General features: G+C 44.3%; 1 protein-coding gene across 8 annotated transcripts in view; it reads right to left on the minus strand.

Annotated features, from left to right (window-relative positions):
* The window catches only part of EHMT1 (euchromatic histone lysine methyltransferase 1), a 342,941-nt gene that overhangs the window by 77,118 nt on the left and 241,963 nt on the right, over positions 1-23,860 (minus strand). For all 8 annotated transcript variants that reach the window (XM_077148874.1, XM_077148878.1, XM_077148873.1 and 5 more), the window contains 3 exons: positions 23,484-23,566; positions 22,170-22,276; positions 8,161-8,283 (listed from right to left, as the gene is read on the minus strand). In XM_077148874.1, coding sequence (XP_077004989.1) covers positions 8,161-8,283; positions 22,170-22,276; positions 23,484-23,566 — 313 coding nt within the window. The remainder of the gene's footprint in view (positions 1-8,160; positions 8,284-22,169; positions 22,277-23,483; positions 23,567-23,860) is intronic.

The raw sequence follows: 23,860 nt of genomic DNA on the forward strand, positions 1-23,860 counted from the left end.
GTGTGGGGGTGGGAGGTGGGGGGCGGGGCTAAGCAAGGGCTGGGAGGTGGCCCCAGGTGTGCCCGTGACTTTCCCAGCAGTATGGTATTGGTTTTAGCAGCCAGGAAACAGCACCCAATGTGTTAGTTAGGACACTCTCGGTAGGAAGAAACAGAAGACTAGGACTGGCTACCTGGTGGAGGAGGTGAAAGCAGACGGGGAAGCCATAATAAGGTCACCACCATATGAAAAGAGCATAGGAAACTACTGAAAAAAAGAGAAAGAGAAAAAAGCCAATATAAGTAGGCAAAGAACAATTCACAAAAAAGGAAATATATATAGCCAATAAGACTGAGGATAAAATATCCATCCCCACTGAAAACTAAATAAGAGCAAAATAAAAGCAACTCTTTAGAACAACACTATATACAGTTTATGAATATGCAACTATTGCAATATATGTTCATCCTGGGTGGTATTGCATAGAAGCTTACTTTATTACTTATACTTTTCAGAATTTTTTTCCAGCAAAATTAATAACAAACAGGAAACTTCTTTTCAACTGCCAAATTGGCAAAGTTTTTTAATGTGAAGAGTAACTACTGATTAGGCAGTGGAAGATAGCTGCTTTCATGTCCTGCTGCTGAGCCAATAAACAACTGTAACTGAAAAAAAAAACAACTTGATGCTTTAATTGCATTGGTATTTCAAAGGAAAAAGAAGCACTAAGGTTCAAAAATGGGAGCAGGAATTCTTTGAAATGCCAGAAGACGATGCAAAATGCAAACAGAAGACTGACAGAGAATCAAATCAGGTGACAAGGGTTTTTAAAGAAAAACCCTGTTAAGTGTGTACATGTGTACATATTTTTTACATTTAGAGTAAACTGTGTTTTACATCTTAATTTTCTAAAACATTTTTATAATTATTTTTAGTAAAATTTTTCTTAAGCTTTCATATGCTGGGTTCTACAATTTATATTTGAAATTTCTCAATGTTATATAAAGAGTGAGGGCAAAGCATTGATTTGTTTAAAAACATAATGCTATTAGAACTTGTAGGTACTTTCTTTACGTTGATCTATCCTACCATATTGAGAAAATCTATTTGAAACTGTTTTCTTTCAGCACAAAAGAATTTGATAAAATCATTTATCTCTGAGTTATACTAATTAACAATACTAACCAAATTTTATTAATCTTGTAAGATAATGATCCAAGTACATATTTGAACAGTGGATTGGATCTACACTGGTAATGACTAAAGTATTTTTCATCTAGCCAGCCTGAAAGAATTGAAGAATTGCAATCAGTTCAGTTTTACAGATTCCTAAATAGCCACTGAAATTTATATTAGGCCAAAAATTAATGAACAGTAAGTTTATGGCTTCTCACTTAGACATCTCTTTAAAGAGGTATTTTTTTCCCTCTCTAAAAATGTTAAAAGAAAGGGCTATCCCCTTTTAAACTAAAGCTAATGCATAAAATTATGAAAATATTTTAAATAACATATTTACCAGAGTGAATAAGTCATTTAAACACTGAAAAACTTGTAACATGTTCCTAAATGGATGTTGTTGCCAAATTTTTTGTTGTTGCTTTATTCTCCACCAAATTATCTTTACTATTATATATGTGCTTGAGTGCCTGTCATCTTACTCCTGACACATGAATGTCAATGAAAAAGAAGCTTGAAGGTGACGCATGTTTGAAAATAAAATGGTCAATTTCATTTCAGTTTACATATGCTAACAATTATTCCATACTTTATTTGCAAGTATTTATATTTCTCTACTACACAAAGTTAGTATTTGGCTTTACACTGAAGAATAAATTATGTACATTTTTTTTAAAAGAATATTAAATCTAGCACAGTACAGACTCAGTCATTTAGAACGTCACGTTATTCCATGAAAATTAATATTTAATTATTTACAAATTGTGAAAATGCCAAGTTAAGGCCTGATTTGGTGTATAAAATGCTATTTAAAAACCTTAAGGTGACAAAAGGGCTTTTGATGACTGAATCTTCATTGATTTAACAGAAAGCATCTGTTAAAAAAGGTTTTCAGTATTCAAGGTAAAAGGAAAGACTTTTGCTGTTTTCGAACATTGCTTGTTTTCTTTGGAGTATGAACCTTTGATATGTGAAAAACTTGTAATTCTGTCCTGCTACTGTATGTGTAAAAACTGAAAAAAAACTCTTTGGGGTGGGATATGCTATCTCTGTTATTAATAAATACATTTAAAAAAGGCCCTCAACAAAAAATGACTGGTTGGCTGATGGCTCCATTTGCAAGTGCTCCTACTGGCTGGCAGGGGTGCAGCTGGACACTGCTTGGGCAGATGCACAGACAGGAGCCCACTGCCCTGGCTCTCCCCTGCAAGGAGGCTCTGTGTGGTGAACAGGGCTCTAGGGACTGCAGGGGAAGAGGGGGAGAAGGGCAGGCAGGGGCTTGGGATGTGTCAGCAGAAGGGCCAATTATGGACAGGGCCTGTGTGCAGCCGCCTGCAGGCAGGGAGGTCCTGGAGAAGGATCCAAAGGTGCCTTGGTTACAATGGGCAACCGGGGGAAGACAGGCAGACGGCCACAAGGAGCTGCAGGCAGGGTAGGACAGTCATCCAGTGCTCATGAATCTTCCAGGCAGACAAGCCCCGACGACCACCACCCATCTCAAAGAAAGCCCCCCCTACTGCCCCTGGCCCCATTTCTATTCCTCCCTCTTCCCTAGAGATTACCACCATCTACAAGTCAGTATTTGCCATTCTGATGCATCTTTTGATACTTTTATTATATGTGTATATGTCCATAAATGATGTTTTTGCATGTTTTAAAAACTGTAGATAAATGGCTTCAAACTGAATATCCTTCTGCCATTTGTATTTAGTTCAACTCTCTGCAGACAGCATGTAGCACTAATTCACTTATTTTAACTAACGTAAAACTACTGGCAGCATGCACATTCCTGGTTGAGGAATATTCCATTGTTACTGATTTTTTTTTGCTATTTAATGATGAGGGGAATACTGTAGCATATGCTTCAATATGCTGCATCCCAGTTGTCAGAACTCTGGGGTTTTAGATTAGCCACACCTTTCACTATTGCATAAGGTCACATTGCTCCCCAGAATATCTGACCAATGCCCACCCTTGCCAGTAACAACGTATGAAAATATTTGTGGGCTCTTTCTTGCCACAGGGGCATTTCCAAGCCCACCACCCTTACACAATCAAGTGGCTACAGAATGGTGCTGCAATGGTGTCTACACACGAAGTCCCCAGCTGCTAACAAGCCAAGCACTCTCCACCTGCCTATAGGTCATTCATATTTCCCTCTCTGTGAACAGCCTACTTGTGCTCTTTGCCCAGTTTTCTTTTGGGTCATTTCTTTTCTCGTTTATTTGTAGGAGTCCTTTACGGCTTTTTTTTTCTTTAATCTTTTAACAATATGTTAAAAAGTCTTTCTCTACATCATAGCTTGTCTTTTTGTGTATTTTTTCACATTGTTCATTGGACAGAAATTCTTAATTTCAATACACGTGGCTGTGCCAGTCTTTTTTTGATAGCTTTTGTCTTGGTTAAGAAATCCTTCTGTATAATGGAATCACAGATAATCCTCCCTTTATTGACTTCTCAAAGTTTTGTAATTTTGCCTTTTACATGTGATGCTTATGCCTGCCATTTTGCATATTTCTTTTTCCATCCTTTTGTACTTTCACCCTATCTGTCCCCTTCTATTTAAAGCATGTAAACTTTATTTAAAGTATTTAAAGCAGCACTTGGTTCTTGCTTTTTTTATCCAGACAAATCTCTGCATTTTAATTGGAGTGGTTAGTCCATTCATGTTTAAGTTTGTTTACACTGACATGAATGGATTTAAATCTATCATCTTAAAGTCTTAGAACTTTCTCTAGGGAGTACAACATATACCTTAAACCTATCAGTCTTCTAAGACCTAATACCCTGTCAACTCCCACTTCAGAAATACAGTTGCCTTAAACAGCAGGATTCCATGACAAACTGCCATTCTTTCTGTTGTCGTTGTCAAAGTTTTCTTCTGTGATTGTACAAATTCCACCCTATCAATATTACCTTTTGTTTTAAATACAGCCTTGTGTCTTTAAAAAATTTCAAAGAAGAAGAACACACTGTTTTATAGCTCCCATGTCTGGTGTTCATTCTTTCTTGAAGAGCTCAATTCCCTGGTAGCTTCAGTACTCCTTTTAGGGAAAATCTGCAGATGAATCCTGGTCTATGAGCTTTTGTTTATCTGAAAATGTCTTCACTTGGCTCTTTTTTTTTTTTTCACATGGGCAGGCACTGGGAATCGAATCTGGTTCTCTGGCATGGTATGCGAGAACTGCTGTCATTTTTGAAGGATACTTTTCTTAGATTCAGAATTCTGGGCTGATAGTTTTTTCTTTCAGTACAATAAAAATTCCATCCCACGTCTCCTGGCCTCCACTGCCCGAGATGAGACGTGACACTGGGCCGCTGAGCAGTCCAGAATTGGGCCTGATCAACAGCACATTGCGGACACATGGCAACAGCAAACAGACACTGCACTCTACTACGACCCGAACACAAGAGCATAGCTCATTCCTTTATGAGTTCTTTCAAGAGATGTAGCGGATTAAACACCTGTCTAGCATTTTAGTCACTTGACTAGCTCAGGGGAGGACAATGCATATGCCCTGCCTCCTCTGTGTTTTTTTCCCTGGTCTATCTGCTAAGTCCTCCTAGAACTAAGAAGTAGGAGGAGGTTAATTTCGGGCCTAATTTAGCTTGGACCAGAGGAAGAAGACAGGGAGCCTTCAGGAGAATGGAGCCACAGGCAATGTGCAGGTAAGTAATGCAGAGGAGCAAGCAGAATCTCCAGAGCGGGAGGATCCCACCAACGGCTCTTAATCCTTTTGGGCCCTGTACCAGATAAGCATCTGAGGAAAGGGCCAATCCTCTTTCCACGGTACACTTGGCATTTCTTCACAAGAAGCCTGTGGCATGCCGAGCCCCTCCATGTGCTCCTGGAACCTCAGGCCGAGAGAACTGGGGAGGGTGTGGGGGTGCAAGAAGGAAGGCATGCTCAGTAAACAGGTGGCACACCAGGCGCAGATGGTGGGGAAAGCAGAGCCCGGGGAAGGTGAGCACAACCACAGAGCAGGAGGGAGTTCTGGAGGTCTTTGGGCCCCATCCCCAGGGCCTCAACAACACCTGCAGCAGAAAGGGCCCACTGGTGACAGACGTCTGGCATAAAAGGCATCTTTTACTCTCTGGGGTCACTCATGTGCATAGGCTTAGTGAGAATCCCAAGTCCAACCTGCAGCCTCCCTTCCCTGGGCCTCCGCCCTCCTAGCCTTGGTACCGTCTTCCCTGAACACACTCCAGAAGTCAAATGGATTGAAAAACAGCTATGTGCTTTGATCAAATAACTATTTTCCTTAGGTTAAATAATCTAAAAAGAGCTTTGTGAATTAAAATATTCTTTGAAAGGATAACTATAAAAAAAAGACATTTGGTTTAAAAATTAAATACTCAGTGCGGGAAAAATCTATTAGTCAATAAATCACTCATTTCACCTGACAAGGCTTAAGGAAACAGAAGTCAGCTTGCACACTAAATCGTACAGTGAAAATAAGTCTCACATGCCCCTGTCTTATAGACCCACACAAATAAATCTCAAGTGATTAAGAATTCGGAGAACAAAGTCTTAGAAGGACTAGATGAAAATAAGCAAGTCACGATAACAGAAAGGAGTAATGGTCGTTCTCTAGAGTTATTTATATAAAAATCAAAGGCTCCCATAAATCAAAAGTCACAAAAAAAGCCCAATAAAGGACTAATTACAAATTGGAAAAATATCTATAACATACGGGACAAAGAACTGCTGTTTCTCACATTTGAAGAGTTCTTGTAAATCTCAGAAGAAAATACAAATCAGCAACAGAAAAACATTAAGAGCCCCTAAACAGAGAACTTAAAAAATAAAAACCAAAATGTTCAATAACTATGCATTAAAAAATGCTTACTTTAACAAAAGCAAATTGAAACAGTGAAAACAAGACAAAACAAAACCCTCCCCTTTCTAGCATATCAAGCCCTGACACTTAAAAACTACCCTACAGTGGGCACAGGCAAGGTACGGGGTGAGGGGGTGGGGATAGGGTTCCCAGACACTTTGGGGCAACTTAAAAACAGGTTAAAAGCCTTACAAATGTTTATATTTTTGACCCATCAATTCCACATCTAGAAACAGGAGTAAAGATACAGCCACAAAGATATTTATAATGAAAACTGAAAATGACCTCAATATTCAGCAATGCCGCATCTGACCAAAATATGGTACAAACGTACAATGGAATGCAATGCAGTCATTTTAAATGTTATAAAATAATATTTAATGACACAAAATGATGAAAATTTAATGTGATGTGAGAAAGAAGTTGATGAATTAGCATGAAGAATGTGGTTACTTCTTTGTTGGGGAAAAATGTATCTACATGTGAATAGTGGTAAGAGCATGTACTGAAACAGTAATAGTAGATACGTGGAATTTATGTTCCCTTTTGCTCCTTTATTTTGCCCAATCTTTTATCCCTTTATTTAAATAGTGAATGTACACAACATTTTTTAATATGAAAAAAATAAATCTTTTAAAACTTTCTCAGTGTTTCACAAAAGGGCACACATAAGCTGCCTTTTCTGCAGTAGGCTGACACAGTCATCACTTGGAAAAGGTTCCTGGTCCAACCCATGCAGTAGACACTGAGCATGAAGCTTCGGTGCCTAGGCCTCCTTAGGGCTGCCTCCACAAGTGCTGCAGTGACTCCCACGTCACCACGGGGCCCGAGCCTTACAGAGGTGTCACAGTCCCAGTGAGCGACGCCGAGGGCTGGCATCTGCCCATCAGGACAACACCTGCAAGGAGGTGAGCACAGGGCACAGAGACATCCCATCTGGCTATCCATCTGACACACATCTCCTGGGGGCTACCGCAGGCCTGGCAGTGTGGAGGAGACTGAGACAGGAGAAAGATCCCATCCTAAGGCCCTGGCACTCCAAACAAGGAGGCAGACAGTCTCAAGGAAACGTGCCTATTGGTGGGCATGGCTGGGGTGACTACTCCAGTTTCTCAGTATCTCACACTTTCTCTGTATTAATTTTGGTTACTTTTATAGCTGAAAACCAAAAGATTACTAAATTTTTTTGTAAGAGTGTTTTAACTTGGAGACGAAACCATTGGAGCCCCAGCCTGGCTTGAGTATGTCTGTAGCAGCAGCTCAACCCCCCCCCACCCCCCGGCCTCCTGGTGTCGCATGCTATGGCCAGTGAGGAACTCGACCAGCTATAGCCCACAACCCTCTGCCTGCCTCGGTGCGTGAGCACCCCTGTGCATCCCGGATGCCTGCCTGCCTGCCCTCCTGCCCCCAGACAGCAGCCCTGGATGAGTGGGTGCTTCGAGGCGCCTGCAGAGCCGGGGGTACCTTGCCTAATCTAGAGATGCCGGCCTGGCACAAAACTCCACCGGAGGGATGCCCCCAGGCAGCTACAGCTGGAACACAAGTGCAAGAGAAACCAGCCCACTTGCCCCCCTGCAGGCAGAAAAGCTGTGCGGTGTGCAGAGTAGCCACACTCACAGCAAGGTCCGGGGGGCTCGTCACAGTTTTACAAGGAGGAATCATCTAGGTTTTTTTTAAATGCCGATCTGAGTGAGTGTGCCTGGCTGTGAGGTCCAGACTACTCTTTTCTGCAGAGCCATGGTGGAGGAATGAAGTTACAACTCATGTCCCAAGCTCAAAATGCCAGAAATATTTATCAAGACTTCCTTCCAAAACATGGCTCAGGTGCCCTCCGACGCCTACTCTCTGCTGTGCCTTACTCGTGGGTAGGTGAGTGCTCTTGGCCCCAGCAACCCCTCATCCCTGGTCTCATTGCGGAGGCCCTACCTGTCCACAAGATGCCAGCTTCTCAGTGCCCTCTGTTTCCGTGACCGTAGCACGTGGCTCAGAGCAGAGCAAAAGGGCAAGGAGTATGCATGCAGAAGGAGAGCAGTCCTCTGCCTGGCAGCTTCCTCCAAAGCAGACCCCAAGCTCTGAAGACATCCCCAGAGGAGTCAGGTCCTACTTGTCCTCTCAGGAACCATCCACAGGCACACCGGGTACAGGGCTTCCCACAGGAACGTACCTTGGGGTCTGCGAGTGCTCCTGCTTTGATGAGGTACTTCACTGCGTCCAGGTGGTTGTTCTCCGCTGCCTCCATCAGTGGTGTCCTCTGGTCCTCAGAGCAGGTGTCGAGGTTTGCACCCGCCTAGCGAGGTAAGAGAGGGAACTAACAGTTACTGCAGCCATGTGAGGACAGGCACCCCAAGTAACAAGGGCCTGATGAACGACATTAGAATTTTTATCAACCAACTATTTCTGAATGAATTCAAAGCTGTAATTATTCTATTACTATCAAGCCTTTAGCTAAAGAAGAGGAGTTTTAATGGATCTCATTTCTAAATTAACTTATTGAAAATGTTCACAGCATGGTATGTTCTGTCAACAACTTTAGAAATAAGGAGACAGATCTAAAGCAGGCATGGTGGAGGCAAGAGGTCCCAGAAACCTATACAACTTCAGGTACATCCAACCACTGTTGCCCTAAATGCAGAAAAATACAGAATAAACACTAACTTCCAGGAACATGCACTCTGAAGAAATTTCTTATTTTTCCAATAATGGGAAAAACCTGAAAAGCTAGTTGGTTTGTTTGAAACACAAGAAGCCTTCAACTTTAAAGTGGTTCTGTTCCAGAAGCAGACCACATATTGAAAGGTTGAGACCTTTCACACATATTGAAAGGTTGAGACCTTTCACCCTCGGGGGTGGGGTGGGGTGGGGATGTTTCCTGCCTCTCTTAGACTGATGCACAAAGACCCAATATTTAGTTCACTGGAGAATATTTACCATGAGAAGTATTGGAGTTAGTATTGCTTTTATTATTAGCAATTAAGAATTAGAAAAGTGAGTTCCGGGTCAAGATGGCGGCTTAACAACATGTGCGTTTTAGTTCGTCCTCCAGAACAACTGCTAAATAACCAGAAAAAGTACAGAACAGCTTCTGGGGCCACGTCAGTGACCAGACACACAGCGTACCCCAGTCTGGACCAGCTGGACCAGCTGCGAGCACCCCCCAAACCCTGAGTTCCCAAAGCTGCGGCGGCCAGCGCGCCTCCCCCACAGGCCGCTTCCCAGAGGGGAAAGGAAAGGACTTTACCAGCAGCAGTGACTGGGCACAATCAAACGCCAATTGTGGAACGAATTAACAAATTCTGACTACTAAAAATAGGTCCCCAGCTTAGGTGAACCTGATCAAAGCAGAGGTTGCTCATTTTTGCCCCGGCACCAAGGGGGCAGGACTGACAGAAAAAGGGGGAAAAAAAGAAGGAAACAGGTTTTTGTGGCTGTGTATCTACAAAGGCTTGACTGCCTCTGGATACAGGGGCAGGACTTTTCAGGCTGCAACTGCCCCAGGCATAGGCAGAAGTGAGCTCTTTTGGGGGCTTATCTGGAGCCTGTGCCTTCCCCAGGGGAGGGGTGAAGGCCCACCCAGGTGGAATCCCTCCATCAAGGAATTCAGACACCAGGGCTTGGTAATTTGAAGCCATTAAAACCAGCCTACAACCTCTCCTCTGTTTCCAACAAACCCCCAGCCAAAGTTAAAGGTACTGCATCATCTTATGCTGGTGGGACCTGCAGGCAGACAAGTGCCACATACTGGGCAGGATAAGAAAAACAGAGTTCAGAGACTTCACAGGAAAGTCTTTCAACCTGCTGGGTCTCATGCTCAGGGAAAACCGACGCAGGTGACTCTTTCCTCCTGATAGGAGGCCAGTTTGGTCTGGGAAAATCTGGCTGGGGTCTATAATATCTAAGCAGACCCTCCTAAGTGTGTGTGGGGGAAAGGTACCACACACACGTAGGGCAAGAAACAAGAAAACAAGAACTGAAAAATTCTCCTCTGTTAAACAAAACTTAAGCTAAAGGTTCAGATAAAGCTGAACAGAATGTCAAAGAACAGATAGACAACAAATTCATCCAGCAAGAAAACCCTAGATAAAAGAAGTGAAAGCAATCTCCAGAATAAACTAATTAAGGTAATTAAATGGTTGGCGCCAGCAAAAAATAACAAATCACACTAAGGAAATTGAAGATATGGCCCAGTCAAAGGAACAAACCAACAATTCAAATGACATACAGGAGCTGAAACAACTAATTCAGAACATACGAACACACATGGAAAACCTCATCAAAAACCAAATCAATGAATTGAGGGAGGATATAAAAAAGGCAAGGAAGGAACAAAAAGAAGGAACTGAAAGTCTGAAAAAACAAATCACAGAACTTATGGGAATGAAAGACACAGTAGAAGAGATGAAAAAAACAATGGAAACCTACAATGGTAGATTTCGAGAGGCAGAGCATAGGATTAATGAACCGGAGGACAGAACATCTGAAATCCAACAAGAAACAGAAACTATAGGGAAAAAAATGGAAAAATATGTGCAGGGACTCAGGGAATTGAAAGACAATATGAAGCGCATGAATATACGTGTTGTGGGTGTCCCAGAAGGAGAAGAGAATGGAAAAGGAGGAGAAAAACTAATGGAGGAAATTATCACTGAAAATTTCCCAACTCTTATAAAAGACTTAAAATTACAGATCCAAGAAGTGCAGCATACCCCAAAGAGAACAGATCCAAATAGACATACTTCAAGACATTTAATAATCAGAATGTCAGAAGTCAAAGAGAAAGAGAGGATCTTGAAAGCAGCAAGAGAAAAGCAATCCATTACATACAAGGGAAGCCCAATAAGACTATGCGCAGATCTCTCAGCAGAAACCATGGAGGCGAGAAGACAGTGGGATAATATATTAAAATTATTAAAAGAGAAAAACTGCCAACCAAGAATTCTATATCCAGCAAAACTGTCCTTCAAAAATGAGGGAGAAATGAAAACATTTTCAGACAAAAAATCACTGAGAGAATTTGTGACCAAGAGACCTGCTCTGCAAGAAATACTAAAGGGAACACTAGAGACAGATACGAAGACAGAAGAGAGAGGTGTGGAGAAGAGTGTAGAAAGGAAGACTATGAGTAAAGGTAAAAGGAAGGAAAATTAGATATGACATATAAAATCCAGAAGGCAAAATAGTAGAAGAAAGTACTACCCATACAGCAATAACACTGAATGTTAATGGATTAAACTCTCCAATCAAAAGACATAGTCTGGCAGAATGGTTTAAAAAACAGGACCCAGGGGTCCGCCGCCCCAACGCAGGGTGGTGGGGCCCAGGGGCGGCGGCTGGGGGCCGCTGGCAAGTCTGGGACACGCCCCGCCGCCGAAGTGTTCCAGGGTCGGGCGAGGGGGCCTGCGGCCCGCCCTGCTGTAACGCCCCTCACGTAGCTGTCAGATGAATGAATAAGTGAGCGAAAGCCGGTGTGGGCTGTGAGCGGCCCGGTGGCCTCGGAGCGTGACAAGGGCGGCCGTGCTGGGGCCTGGCGCGCACCTGGGCCCCCGCCCCTGACTCGAGGAATTATTTGTAATTCTAAGGAGAAACTGGGAGCACAATGGGAGATGACAGTGAGTGGTTGAAACTGCCAGTTGATCAGAAATGTGAACACAAGTTATGGAAAGCAAGGTTAAGTGGTTATGAAGAAGCCCTGAAGATCTTCCAGAAAATAAAAGATGAAAAGAGCCCAGAATGGTCCAAATTTTTAGGATTGATCAAAAAATTTGTAACTGATTCCAATGCAGTGGTTCAGTTGAAAGGATTGGAAGCTTCACTTGTTTATGTTGAAAATGCCCATGTAGCAGGAAGAGATTGAGAAAGGAGAGGCTGTGCAAGAAGAGCTCCTGAAAGGCCTGGACAATAAGAACCCCAAGATCATAGTGGCCTGTACAGAGACCCTGAGGAAGGCCTTAAGGCTGCGAGCCTTAGAAAAAGCCCAGCAGTTCCTGTGGCGGCAGCTCTCCACCTCCTACCAGCCAGGGGATGACAGAACTCCGCATCAATATCAGGTGGGAGACTTCGTCTACGTCCGCCGCCACCAGGTACAGACTCTTGAACCTCGCTGGAAAGGACCGTATCAGGTACTCTTGACCACCCCCACGGCAGTCAAGGTTGATGGCATCGCATCCTGGATCCATGCATCTCACCTCAAACCTGCGCCTTCGCCCTCTGAGTCCCAATGGAAACTGGAAAAGACTGACAATCTTCTCAAGTTGCGGGTTCGTAGGGCTACTACTCCTTCTCCTTCTACCCCCAGGGGAACCCAATTCCAACCCGCATAAGCCTTGGAAATGGACAAGAACCAGATGGGAAGATGGGAAAACTATGGAAACTTGGGAGGGAGTAGGGGAACCTTCTTTTCTAGTAGCCCCTTGTAGTCTTACCGCTCTGGGGGACGAGCCCTGTTGCGACCTGACCCCCATTTACCTATGTCCCGCATCCAATCCCGGTAAAAGTTATTGTAACAGCCCAGGACATTATTATTGTGCCTACTGGGGCTGTGAAACTTTAGCTTCAAAATGGACAACCTCGGGCGACCCCTTCCTCAAAATAGGATTCCAGAGAACCTGTTCTAATCCTGGAAGCTGTGGGTCTGATGGATGGCCCGGGGCCCACCACGGAGTGCTCCAGACCGGCGGTAGGCCTAGAACGAATTACTCACAAAACCCTTGTGCTAAAATTTGGCTTAATATCACTAACCCCTCAGATGATAGTTGGATAACTGGAAAAACCTGGGGAGCCAGAGTATACGAAACCGGCTGAGACGGGGGGGTGGGGGGGCTAATACTAATTAAAAAGGAAGAAATTCCCCAAAAAGCTATCAGGATAGGCCCCAACCCTGTTCTAACTATGAAAAACCCGGGGCCTCATACAAAACCTACACCCTCACAAAGGCCTAGCCATACCCCCCGTAACCCCATTAGTTCCCTAATTCCCACTTCTCCACCCCTTTCGACCCTCCACAATCCAGGAACTCTTGGTGACCGATTATACAACCTAATTCTGGGAGCCTTTTCTGCCCTCCATCACTCCCGAGCTAATCTCACCCAGTCATGCTGGCTCTGCCTGTCGGCTTCGCCGCCCTATTATGAAGGAATAGCTATAAACAAATCATATACCATCCTCCCTTCTGGCACGTCTTGCGACTGGGACAGCAACCATAAACTCGCCCTGTCTGAGGTTATGGGACAAGGAACTTGTATAGGTGACCCTCCTCCCTACATTAAAATCTTATGTGCCACCATTAATCAAACCCAAGATAATGATAAATTCCTTCAACCTCCCCCACGCTTAAAGTGGGCATGTAACACTGGAAGTACCCCTTGTGTATCTACAAAGGTTTTTAACAGCTCTGCCAACTATTGTGTGTTAGTTTCTATATACCACCAAATTCTCTATCATTCAGGGACAGACTTAGAAACTATACTATTAAGCCAAACCAGATACAGAAGGGAACCAATCTCAATAACTCTAGCAGTCCTTATGGGGGTAACTGTCGCTGCCAGTATAGGCACAGGGACTGCTGCCATTGTACATAGCAATCAACAAACCAGTCAATTACAGGCCGTGATAGATCAAGACTTAAAAGAAATAGAAAGATCTGTCTCAGCCCTTCAGAATTCTCTAACCTCCCTTTCAGAAGTAGTTCTGCAAAATAGGCGAGGACTTGACTTACTTTTCCTTAAAGAGGGGGGACTATGTGCAGCTTTAAAAGAACAGTGCTGTTTCTATGCGGATCACTCTGGTGTTGTTAAAGAGTCCATGACAAAACTCAGAGAGCGCCTTCGTGAAAGACAAAAAGAACAAGAGGCGCAACAGGGATGGTTTGAATCTTGGTTTACTAAGTCCCCCTGGTTGACAACGCTATTATCTGCTCTCGCTGGGCCTTTAATTGTGTTACTTTTAATAATAACTATAGGACCATGTATTCTAAATAGAATTATACAGTTTTTAAAAAGGCAGATTGGAAATGTCAAATTAATGCTCATCAGACAACAGTACTCGGTGTTAAATAACCCAGAAAATCTCTAAGATTAGAGATATATACAAAAAGGAGTGGGGAATGTAAAAAGGGATATTATAAAGCTTAACAGTAAGCTAATCTTTCCTGCTTAATTTAGCTATTTACATATATTTTAGCTTCTGAATGATAGAAATATCCAGCAAAAGCATTTGTGTCATTCTATATTCACTGCTATGCATTTGGTGTGAGATAAGAATTGTAAAGAAAAGAGTTATGGGCCCCATCAGGCTAAGAAAAACAACCCGGAACTTCCCAGGGGCGGTTATCTGCTTCTTGCAACAATGTTTGTTATCTGCTTCTTGCAAAAGTGTTTGTTATCTGCTTCTTGCATGAAGCAGCACTCGTGACCCATGTTCGACCCTCACCCCCCTCCTCCTACCCTTTAAAAGCTTCCCCAAACCCAGGCTCGGGGCTCTCTGTTCCTGCATGTTCAGTGAGCCCCACACATGTGTGGTAAATAAACCCCTTGCGTGTTGCATGAAAAAAAAAACAGGACCCATGTATATGCTGTCTCTACTCAAAGGTCACGAGGCCAAGGACACAAATGGACATTTACATGTTTATAGTAGCATTATTAACAATTACCAAATGATGGAAACAGCCAAAATGTCCATCAACAGACAGTTGACTAAACAAACTGTGACATTTACATAAGATGGAATATTATGCAGCTGTAAGACAGAATAAAGTTATGAAGTATGTAACAACATGAATGGACCTTAAGGACATTATGCTGAGTGTGATTAGCCAGAAACAAAAGGACAAATACTGCATGGTCTCACTGACATGAACTGACGTTAGTGAATAAACTTAGAATATTTCCTTGGTAACAGAGACCATCAGGAGATAGAAATAAGGTGAGATATTGGGTGATTGGAGCTGAAGGGATACAGATTGTGCAACAGGACTGAATATAAAATCTCAGATATGGACAGCACGATACTACCTAACAGTAATGTAATTATGTTAAAACACTGAATGAACCTGCATGTGAGAATGATAGAGGGAGGAGGACTGGGGACATAAATGAAATCAGAAAGAAAGATAGATGGTAAAGATCGAGATGGTATAATCTAGGAATGCCTAGAGTGTATAATAATAGTGAAATGTACAATGTACAAATTTAAGAAATGTTTTTGCCTGAGGAAGTACAAAGGAATGTCATTATTGCAGGGTGTTGAAAATAGATGATAATTAATACTTTAAAATGTCACCTTATGTGTGAGACTAAAGCAAAAAATGTTTATTTGTTACAAAATTTATATTTTGCTAGAGCATTTCCTAATATAACTCATGTAGATAGTTTGATTGAATGTCATAAGTACTTGGAATCTCAGGTAGCACATGAGATTTTGTTGGTTTATCCAGAGTGATGCCCCGATGAATCCCAGAGTGATTTGATCAGTGACTGGAAAAGTATTTGCAAGCCCCCTTTGGGGAATGGTGAGAGTGGGGAGAAATTCAACTTCCCCAAGTTGAGTTCTTAATATTCTCACAAGCAGTGTGGACAACCAAAGCTATGGGCTGAGCCCACAGTCTTGGGGTTTGTTCATATGAAACTTAACCCCACAAAGGATAGGTCAAGTCTACTTAAAATTTAGGCCTAAGAGTCACCCCTAAGAGAGCCTCTTTTGTTGCTCAGATGTGGCCTCTCTCTCCAGCCAACATGACGAGCAGTCTCACCACCCTCCCCTTCTCTGCGTGGGACATGACTCCCAGGGGTGTGGACCTTCCTGGCAACGTGGGACAAAGATCCTGGAATGAGTTGAGACTCAGCATCAAGGGACTGAGAAAAACCCTAGAAGGAGCTGAGAATTAACATCAAGGGATTGAGAGAACCTTCTCGACCAAAGGGGGAAGAGTGAAATGAGACTAAGTGTCAACGGCTGAGAGATTCCAAACAGAGTTGAGAGGTTATCCTGGAGGTTATTCTTATGCACTAAGTAGATATCACCTTGTTGTTCAAGATGAAGCGGAGAGGCTGGAGGGAACTGCCTGAAAATGTAGAGCTGTGTTCCAGTAGTCATGTTTCTTGAAGATGATTGAATAATGATATAGCTGTCACAATGTGACTCTGTGATTGTGAAAACCTTGTGTCTGATACTCCTTTTATCTACCTTGTCAACAAATGAGTAGAACATATGGGATAAAAATAAATAATAGGGGGAACAAATGCTAAAATAAATTTAGTTTGAAATGCTAGTGATCAGTGAAAGCGAGGGGTAAGGGGTATGGTATGTATAATCTTTTTTTTCTCTGTTATCGTTTTATTTCTTTTTCTGTTGTCTTTTTATTTCTTTTTCTAAATTGATGCAAATGTTCTAAGAAATGATGAATATGCAACTATGTGATGATATTAAGAATTACCGATTGTATATGTAGAATGGAATGATCTCTTAATGTTTTGTTTGTTAACTTTCTTAATAAAAAAAGTTAAAAAAAAAAAGAATTAGAAAAGTAACACATGAGAAATCCTATAAAAAGCTTTAGGTCGCCCCAGAAGGCCGTGTGGGAAATCCTGTGGGCCTAGGAGAGGTCCAGGGGACTGATGGGGCCTTATGGAGGGCTTGGGAAGGACTGTGGCCACTTGCCATTGCTGGGGCTAACCCTGACCACTCACAACCTGACTTGCGGGGTCAGAGGGCAAAGAGGTGGGAGCATCAGGGGCAGGAAACCAGGGGACATGCTCAATTTCAACACTTAAAAGTCCAGTGCCTCTCTCTCCAGCCAATATGATGAGCAGTCTCACCACCTTCCCCCTCTCTGCATAGGACATCACTCCCAGGGGTGTGGACCTTCCTGGCAACGTGGGACAAAGATCCTGGAATGAGCTGAGACTCAGCATCAAAGGACTGAGAAAAATCCTAGAATGAGCTGAGAATTAACATCAAGGGATTGAGAGAACCTTCTCGACCAAAAGGGGGAAGAGTGAAATGAGACAAAGTGTCAATGGCTGAGAGATTCCAAATGGAGAGGTTATCCTGGAGGTTATTCTTACGCATTAAGTAGGTATCACCTTGGTGTTCAGGATGTAGTGGAGAGGCTGGAGGGAATTGCCTGAAAATGTAGTGCTGTGTTCCAGTAGCCATGTTTCTTGATGATGATTGAACAATGATATAGCTTTCGCAATGAGACTCTGTGAATGTGAAAGCCTTATGTCTGAGGCTCCTTTTAGCTACTATATCAACAGAGGAGTAGAACATATGGAATAAAAATAAATAATAGGGGGAACAAATGCTAAAATAAATTCAGTTTGAAATAGTGGTAAATTAAAGCAAGGGGTAAGGGGTATGGTACATATAGTTCTTTTTTTCTCTATTATCATTTTATTTCTTTTTCTGTTGTCTTTTTATTTCTTTTTCTAAATCGATGCAAATGTACTAAGAAATGATGAATATGCAACTATGTGATATATTAAGAATTACTGATTATATATGTAGAATGGAATGATTTATAAATGTTTTGTTTGTTAATTTTTTTAATTAATAAAAAAAGTTAAAAAAAAACTAACAGCAGATATTAAATAGTTATCTTTCTTCAATACCTATCACTTAAACATTTATTGAATCTTTATTATGTACTATGATTAAAAGCTTGATTATTTGTAAACATAAAAAAAAATTTTTAAATGTCCAGTGCCAAGGTCAGGTTGCCAAATCTGAGCGCAGGGTTAAGCCAGACTTCCATGGCGGCTAATTTTAACAAGTTAATGAACTTCAAAGCACCACGGGGCTCAAGTGCTTGGGCCCCTGTAGGCACTCTGCCCTCACCGCAGGTAGGGTTTACCTGCCTGAGGAGTGAGGGCACAGGTTTGGGTACTGGCACCCAAGGCCAGGATCACAAGTTTCATGTGAGAAGCCTGTTGCCTACCCCCCAGCTCTCACCATGCTCGTACAAAGGCAAAGCCTGCCAGCCAACCAGCGCCACCCGCTTTGGACATGTCCAGCAACCCAGGAAGAAAAGGGGCAGGAGACGCAGAAGTTGGCACAGAGAAAGGCGACCACCTGCGGCAGGCAGGAGGGAAGAGCAGGGGGAGGAGGGGAGGGAGGTGTCAGAGCAAGTCAAGCTGAAAGTCCAACACGGGGACTCTCCCAGAGAGAGAAGGGAGAGCACAGCATGGGGCAGGGGATTGTCAAGAAAATCTCCTCACACTAAAGAAGAAGGTCTTCAAGTTAAAACTGCCTGCCATGGACGGAGCAGGATGAATTTAGAAATAGATCCCTGTGTGCCACCTACAGAGCAAGCAGACAAGCCCCGCCCACCTGGAGGCCAGGGAGGTGCCCGGCACCACAGCCAGCACTACTTCTGGGTCTCCAGCTCCTGGCCCAAGGCTCAGACTCCAGGCAGAGAGTGCTGGCCTCAGCCGCCCCACAGACCCTCTGCTGGGAACCGGCTGAGGGCTAAGCAAGCCCCAGGCCTGCCCACTGTAAGGGAACCTCAAACCAGGCCTACAGGCAGCACCACCACCCAGAGACAACACCATCCTGCCCAGTGAGGGTGGATCCACGGCCAGAGACAGACTCTCCTTATCCTCAGGGCTCTGGTCTGTTTACTTGCTAACTCCCTACACCCCAACAGGGTTGGCAATGGTGATCTCTTTCTTTTAAAAGGGAGAGAACTGAGAAAGGACTGAATGGAAAAACAGAACGGAAAATCCACCCCCCAGTCAGCTAGGTTCAGGAGAACGGGTTCTTAGGGGAGAGGAGGAAAGGGGAGGCCACGGACAGCAGCTGAAGTACGTGCTCCCAACAGCCCACACAATCACAGCCCTGACTGAAAGAACCAGCTTCTGTGCTATCAGCCCATTTGGGGTGCCTTGTTACGGTGGCCCCAGGACACCCCACAGAGCTCCAGGCAGCAGAGGAAGGGGGCACACAGCACCCCCAATGCACGCGGCTGGGGACGCTTTTCATTCTCTTCAGCTCTGCTCAACTCAAATGTAAGTGGCGGTCTCTGTTTGGGGTGACCATGCTGCATGAGTGGCAAGGTGGTGGCCCCACGCAGGAACCCCCCACACTCGTCCGTGGCCCCCAGTGGCACAGTGTGAGCAGGGGCACCCGGAAGGAAAACAAGAGGTGACCCTCCTGATGAAAATGAAAACAACGGATGAAAAGTCAGAGCCTCTCTTAAAAGTGTGCTTCCACCTCTACAGCCCCTAAGCTAGAAACACCTGGGGAGGCAGAGCAGACGGCAGAAGGGAAGGGGTGTGAGGGCTGCTCCAGAAAAGGCTGAACTAACCCCAGTGCATCCTCCCTGGGGAGTCTGAAGACAACTCACAGGGAGGACATGGCCAGGTCAGCATGGGGGCACTGTGCAGGGCACGAGCGGTGCCAGCCGCCCACGTCAGGGCAGGGGGTCAGGCAAGGCCCCACGCGTGAGGCCCTCGGGTCCTGGTCACACAGCAAGTCCACATCTAGGGAGCAGGAGATGCTGCACGCAGTCCAGAGCATGCCTATGTTTCCTTGGCGACGCCCAGCAGTCACTCCACATGGGAAGCCCCTCACCTGGAGCCCACTCACAGCTCTCACCGGCGCCAGCAAGCACCTACTTTAATTTTTTCTTTATTCTTGACACTTTAATATGTGTACTACTTTTTTGAAATAAAAATAATAGCAATTACAATATATCAAATTCTTACTATATTTTAGTCTCTCTACTCAATACTTCAACCCAGTTTAATTTTGCTTTGACTGAAAGAAGCCAGAAACAAAATAATTTACAGTGTATGACTCAACTCATATAAAGTTTAAGAGAAAACACAACTAAATCATATTGTTTGGGGATGCTAAGAGGGTGGCAAATCCACGGAGAAAAGCAAGGAAACAATTATCCCAACAAAGGCTGAGGCAGCAGTCATCTCGGGGAGAAGAGTGGTTGGCCAGAGGGGACACATCTTCTGGGGATCTGTGTCATGACCTGAGGTGACATTGGGGCTCATTTCATAATTACTTATTGACCAAGATGTTCTCATGTTAAGGATAATTTGAAATGAGTGTATATGTATTTAATGCTAGGGAATAAAAGAGCCAGAGAGAAGACATTCTTTCAAAGGATGGACCACCTTCTCAAAAGAAGGAAGTCAGAAGACAGTAGAATCATTACTCATATAAGCTGAGAGAAAATAACTACTAACTACAATTCCACATCCAGAAACACATCTTCCCCAAAGGCCTCTCTCCAGACCACCCCCTGGGGCCCTGCAGCTGCCCCTCAGGGGAGGAGCTGGGGCACGCTGCAGCAGCTCACGCTGTCTCTTTGAGGCCCAACGCTCTGACATTCTGGTGGCTTGTCTCTTCCACCCCGTGCACCTCTGATCCCAAGGCTCAGCAGGGAACTGCAGCCTGGGGAACCGAAGCATATGCACCCCCCCCCAGAGCTCCAGGTCACTAGTGAGGCCAGCAGCACCCGTCGTCCCTGAGGGGATGCACCACTGAACAAAGCCACTTATCCCCTTCCCACTGCAACACACATTCTTTACTCAAATATACCCAGAAAGGAGGAAAAAGGGGTGGGAAAATAACACAAGCAGGCAGTCACAAAACAACCGCAACTGTGACTACAGAAATGCATGTCTTGGCAGACTTCCAGGGAAGGACATGAACAACCTGGCTCTAGAAGGGGGGAACCAGCAGACAGGCAGGGAACCCCCAAGAGACGGCTCCCTGACTGACCACCCTCAGTGCAGACCTCCAGGTGGCCACACAGCCCAGTCGAGAGCACACCATCAGCACTTTCCCACTTTCCCTTAAATGTGGACAGATAAGATCCAGCAGATCAAAACAATGCAATAGCATGCAACTTCAATAATAATAATATTATATTATATTAATAATAAAATAATATAACTATTAAAACTGTAACATCTTCTGAGAAATAAGGGGAGAACAAGAAACTGCAAAACAGGATCTGTTGGAGATCAAGAAAGGCCTCCCAGGATTTCAGAATATGATGGTACAAATTAAACATTCCTTGGAAGAGCTAGAAGGTGACACTGAGCAAACTGCCTGCAAAATGGAACCAAAACACAAAAGTTGGACACAGGATGGAAAAGCAATAAATCTGAGAATAAGTCCAGAATGTCCAACATCTAAATAACAGGAGTTGTAGGAGAGAACTGAGAATCCAGAAGGGGAAAAATTATCTAATAAATAATACAAAAAAATTTCCCAGAACTGAGTCAGGAATTTCTATATTGAAAAAGCCCCAAGGAAATACAAAAAAGACTCATGCTATATTATGGTAAAATTTCAGATCAGTAGGGTTAAAGATTCCGGAAGATTCCAGAGAAGACCAGGTCACCTATGAAGGATCAGAAATTGGACTACATCAGTCTAAAAATGTGGTGTCCAGGAAACAGGGGATGATGGAAGAGATGTCCTAAAAGGGAAAAGCAGGCCACAGTGTGACACAGGTGCCTCCCGACAACAGCGGAGTGCCAAGTGCAGTTGAGAACATGGAGACAAGTTTCAGAGGATTTTCAGAGGGTGCAGAATGAAGAAGCAGAGACACTGCATCTGCTGAGTCAATGGAAACCCAAGACTGTTATTAGCTGAGTACTGTGTGGCTCTGTGTAGACAGTATCTGCATAATCATACAGTGCAACTTCTGAAAGACGATTTAAACAAAATGGGCAATAATCAATTGAGAACAAGGGGGAGGGGAGGGCCTGGGCATGTCTGCATGAAAGCTCACTGTCCAGAATACAGCCGGGAAGTAAAAGTCAAAACAAAACCTATAAAAACAAATCAAGGGCAGGCCACGGTGGCTCAGCACGCAGAGTTCTCGCCTGCCATGCTGGAGACCAGAGTTCGATGCCCGGTGCCTGCACAAGCTAAAAAAAAAGAACAAAAAACAAATCAAGACACAGACTATCATCAGATTGTGATTTTCAAATATAGCCTATAAACAGAGATGATGCAGCCAAAGGCACCAACTGGAGTTGCTACTGGGGGGTGAGCCGTGGATGGGAGGAACTGGTACCGCCCCCATGTAAGCCTAAGAGCATGCTCTGGCTTACCAAAATGCTAGGACTGCGCAGTGTGTATGATCTTTCGTGGACACAAATTAAACACAACTTAAAAACTGAGGCATATGAAGGAGGGGCAAGAGCGAACCTGGATAAGCATGTGGCAGATGTCCACGTGCCCGGCCTCGGCTGCAGCATGCAGTGGGGAGCGCTTGCCCTGGTGCTCCATCTTGAAGTTGGGGTCGATCCCGTCCACTGTGAACAGATATGGTCTCACTCATTATTCCAGAAGCGGCACCAATACCACCTCCAGACAGTCACGAAAACTGGCAAAGGCACCAGCAACCAACAGAGGAGAAAGAACTAATGCCGATGGGACATACAGCTTGGGGGGGGCAGCCATCTATCTGGGTGGACACACCAGCCCTCTTACTCTAGGGAGCCCAAAAGGAGAGTATGGGCTCCATGTGAAATTAAGGAAGCAGGCCTGCTAGAAATGACCTCACAGTAAGAATTCTTTACCTTACTGCATCTGGTAACTATGGGGCTACTATCCAGCCCCTGTGAGGATGCTGAGGGCAGAGGGTGGCTGGGCAGCCCCCCGGGATGGGCCGCCAGGGCAGAGTGGGAGCCACCAGCTCAAGGCCTGCATAGCTCCCAGCAGACCTATTTTCACACATTTAACAAAAGACCACAATAAGAAGCCCAGGAGAAAAAGGTCACAATGACCATTTTGGTGAACATTAACTAAACTTTTTTTAAGCTAATTCTTTAGCTTCTTCCATGATTTACTGTCAAGTGATTCAGTAACTCTTTTCAACCCAGAGAAGATAACTTTAGAGAAATCAAGCCTAGAGTGTCTGAGCTCAGAGATCAAATTACTGTCCCTGCAGCGTGAGGTAGAACTGGCAAGGACCTGGTTCGTGGGCTTCAGGTATTAGAATTTAAACAAAGATACATGTCTGTGGTAAACTGCAAGTGGGGAAATGTGCCCCAGGCAGGTAAAGCCCAAGGAGCTTACCCGGGCAGCGCCTCAACAGCACAGACAGGACCCATGTCTCTTCCTCCTCAAGCCTCATCATGGGCCAGGTACCCTAACTTTGCTATGGGGGGACATCTATAGTTCTTCTTGATTTAATAATCACATGCCTAATTCTTTTTGAAAAATTAGAAATTCAAATAGAGAATATTTCTAGTACTGTGAGTCATAAACAGGCTGAGTACCACTGAGCAACGTATCATCGCTGACCAGAACAGACACAAAAGGAGCAAAATGAGACTGGCCCCACAAGAAAAGCTAGCATCTGCTCCCTTAGTGCCCACATGGATGAGCCCCATGAGCCCAGCAGGAACCTGAAATATACTGTGCCAGCATGTCTGAGAGGGGTCCCATGCAGTGAGGGGAGAGGATCTACAGGAAGGGGGTCCCCTGCAGTGAGGGGTCAGACATGTCACCACTTACCCAACATGAGCAGCACCTTCTGCAGCTCCCCTTGCCTGGCAGAGAAGTACAGCTGCTTTGGGTGGAAGCGAAGCTTCTTGGGTCTGTTGGGAGAAAGCACACACCCGGCTGTGACCCTGCACAGCAGGTCTCACAGCTGCTCCTGAAGGGTCTGTGAAACATGCTTCACCCTACAGGCTGAAAGGTGCAGCCCAAGAGGATCACCTTTCACGATGACGTGAAAGCCACTTCTTCAAACAGCACCACATTCACTTTTAACAAAGGTCATATCACCAGTCTTAAGACATCTTATGGTAAGAACAGCCACAAAGGGCAGTACACATGAAACCTCAAGTTTTCGTTGGTTCTGATGGAAGAACACTACATGAAACGAGGCT

Source organism: Tamandua tetradactyla, chromosome 2, assembly GCF_023851605.1.
Source record: "Tamandua tetradactyla isolate mTamTet1 chromosome 2, mTamTet1.pri, whole genome shotgun sequence".
NCBI classification, from domain to species: Eukaryota; Metazoa; Chordata; class Mammalia; order Pilosa; family Myrmecophagidae; genus Tamandua; species Tamandua tetradactyla.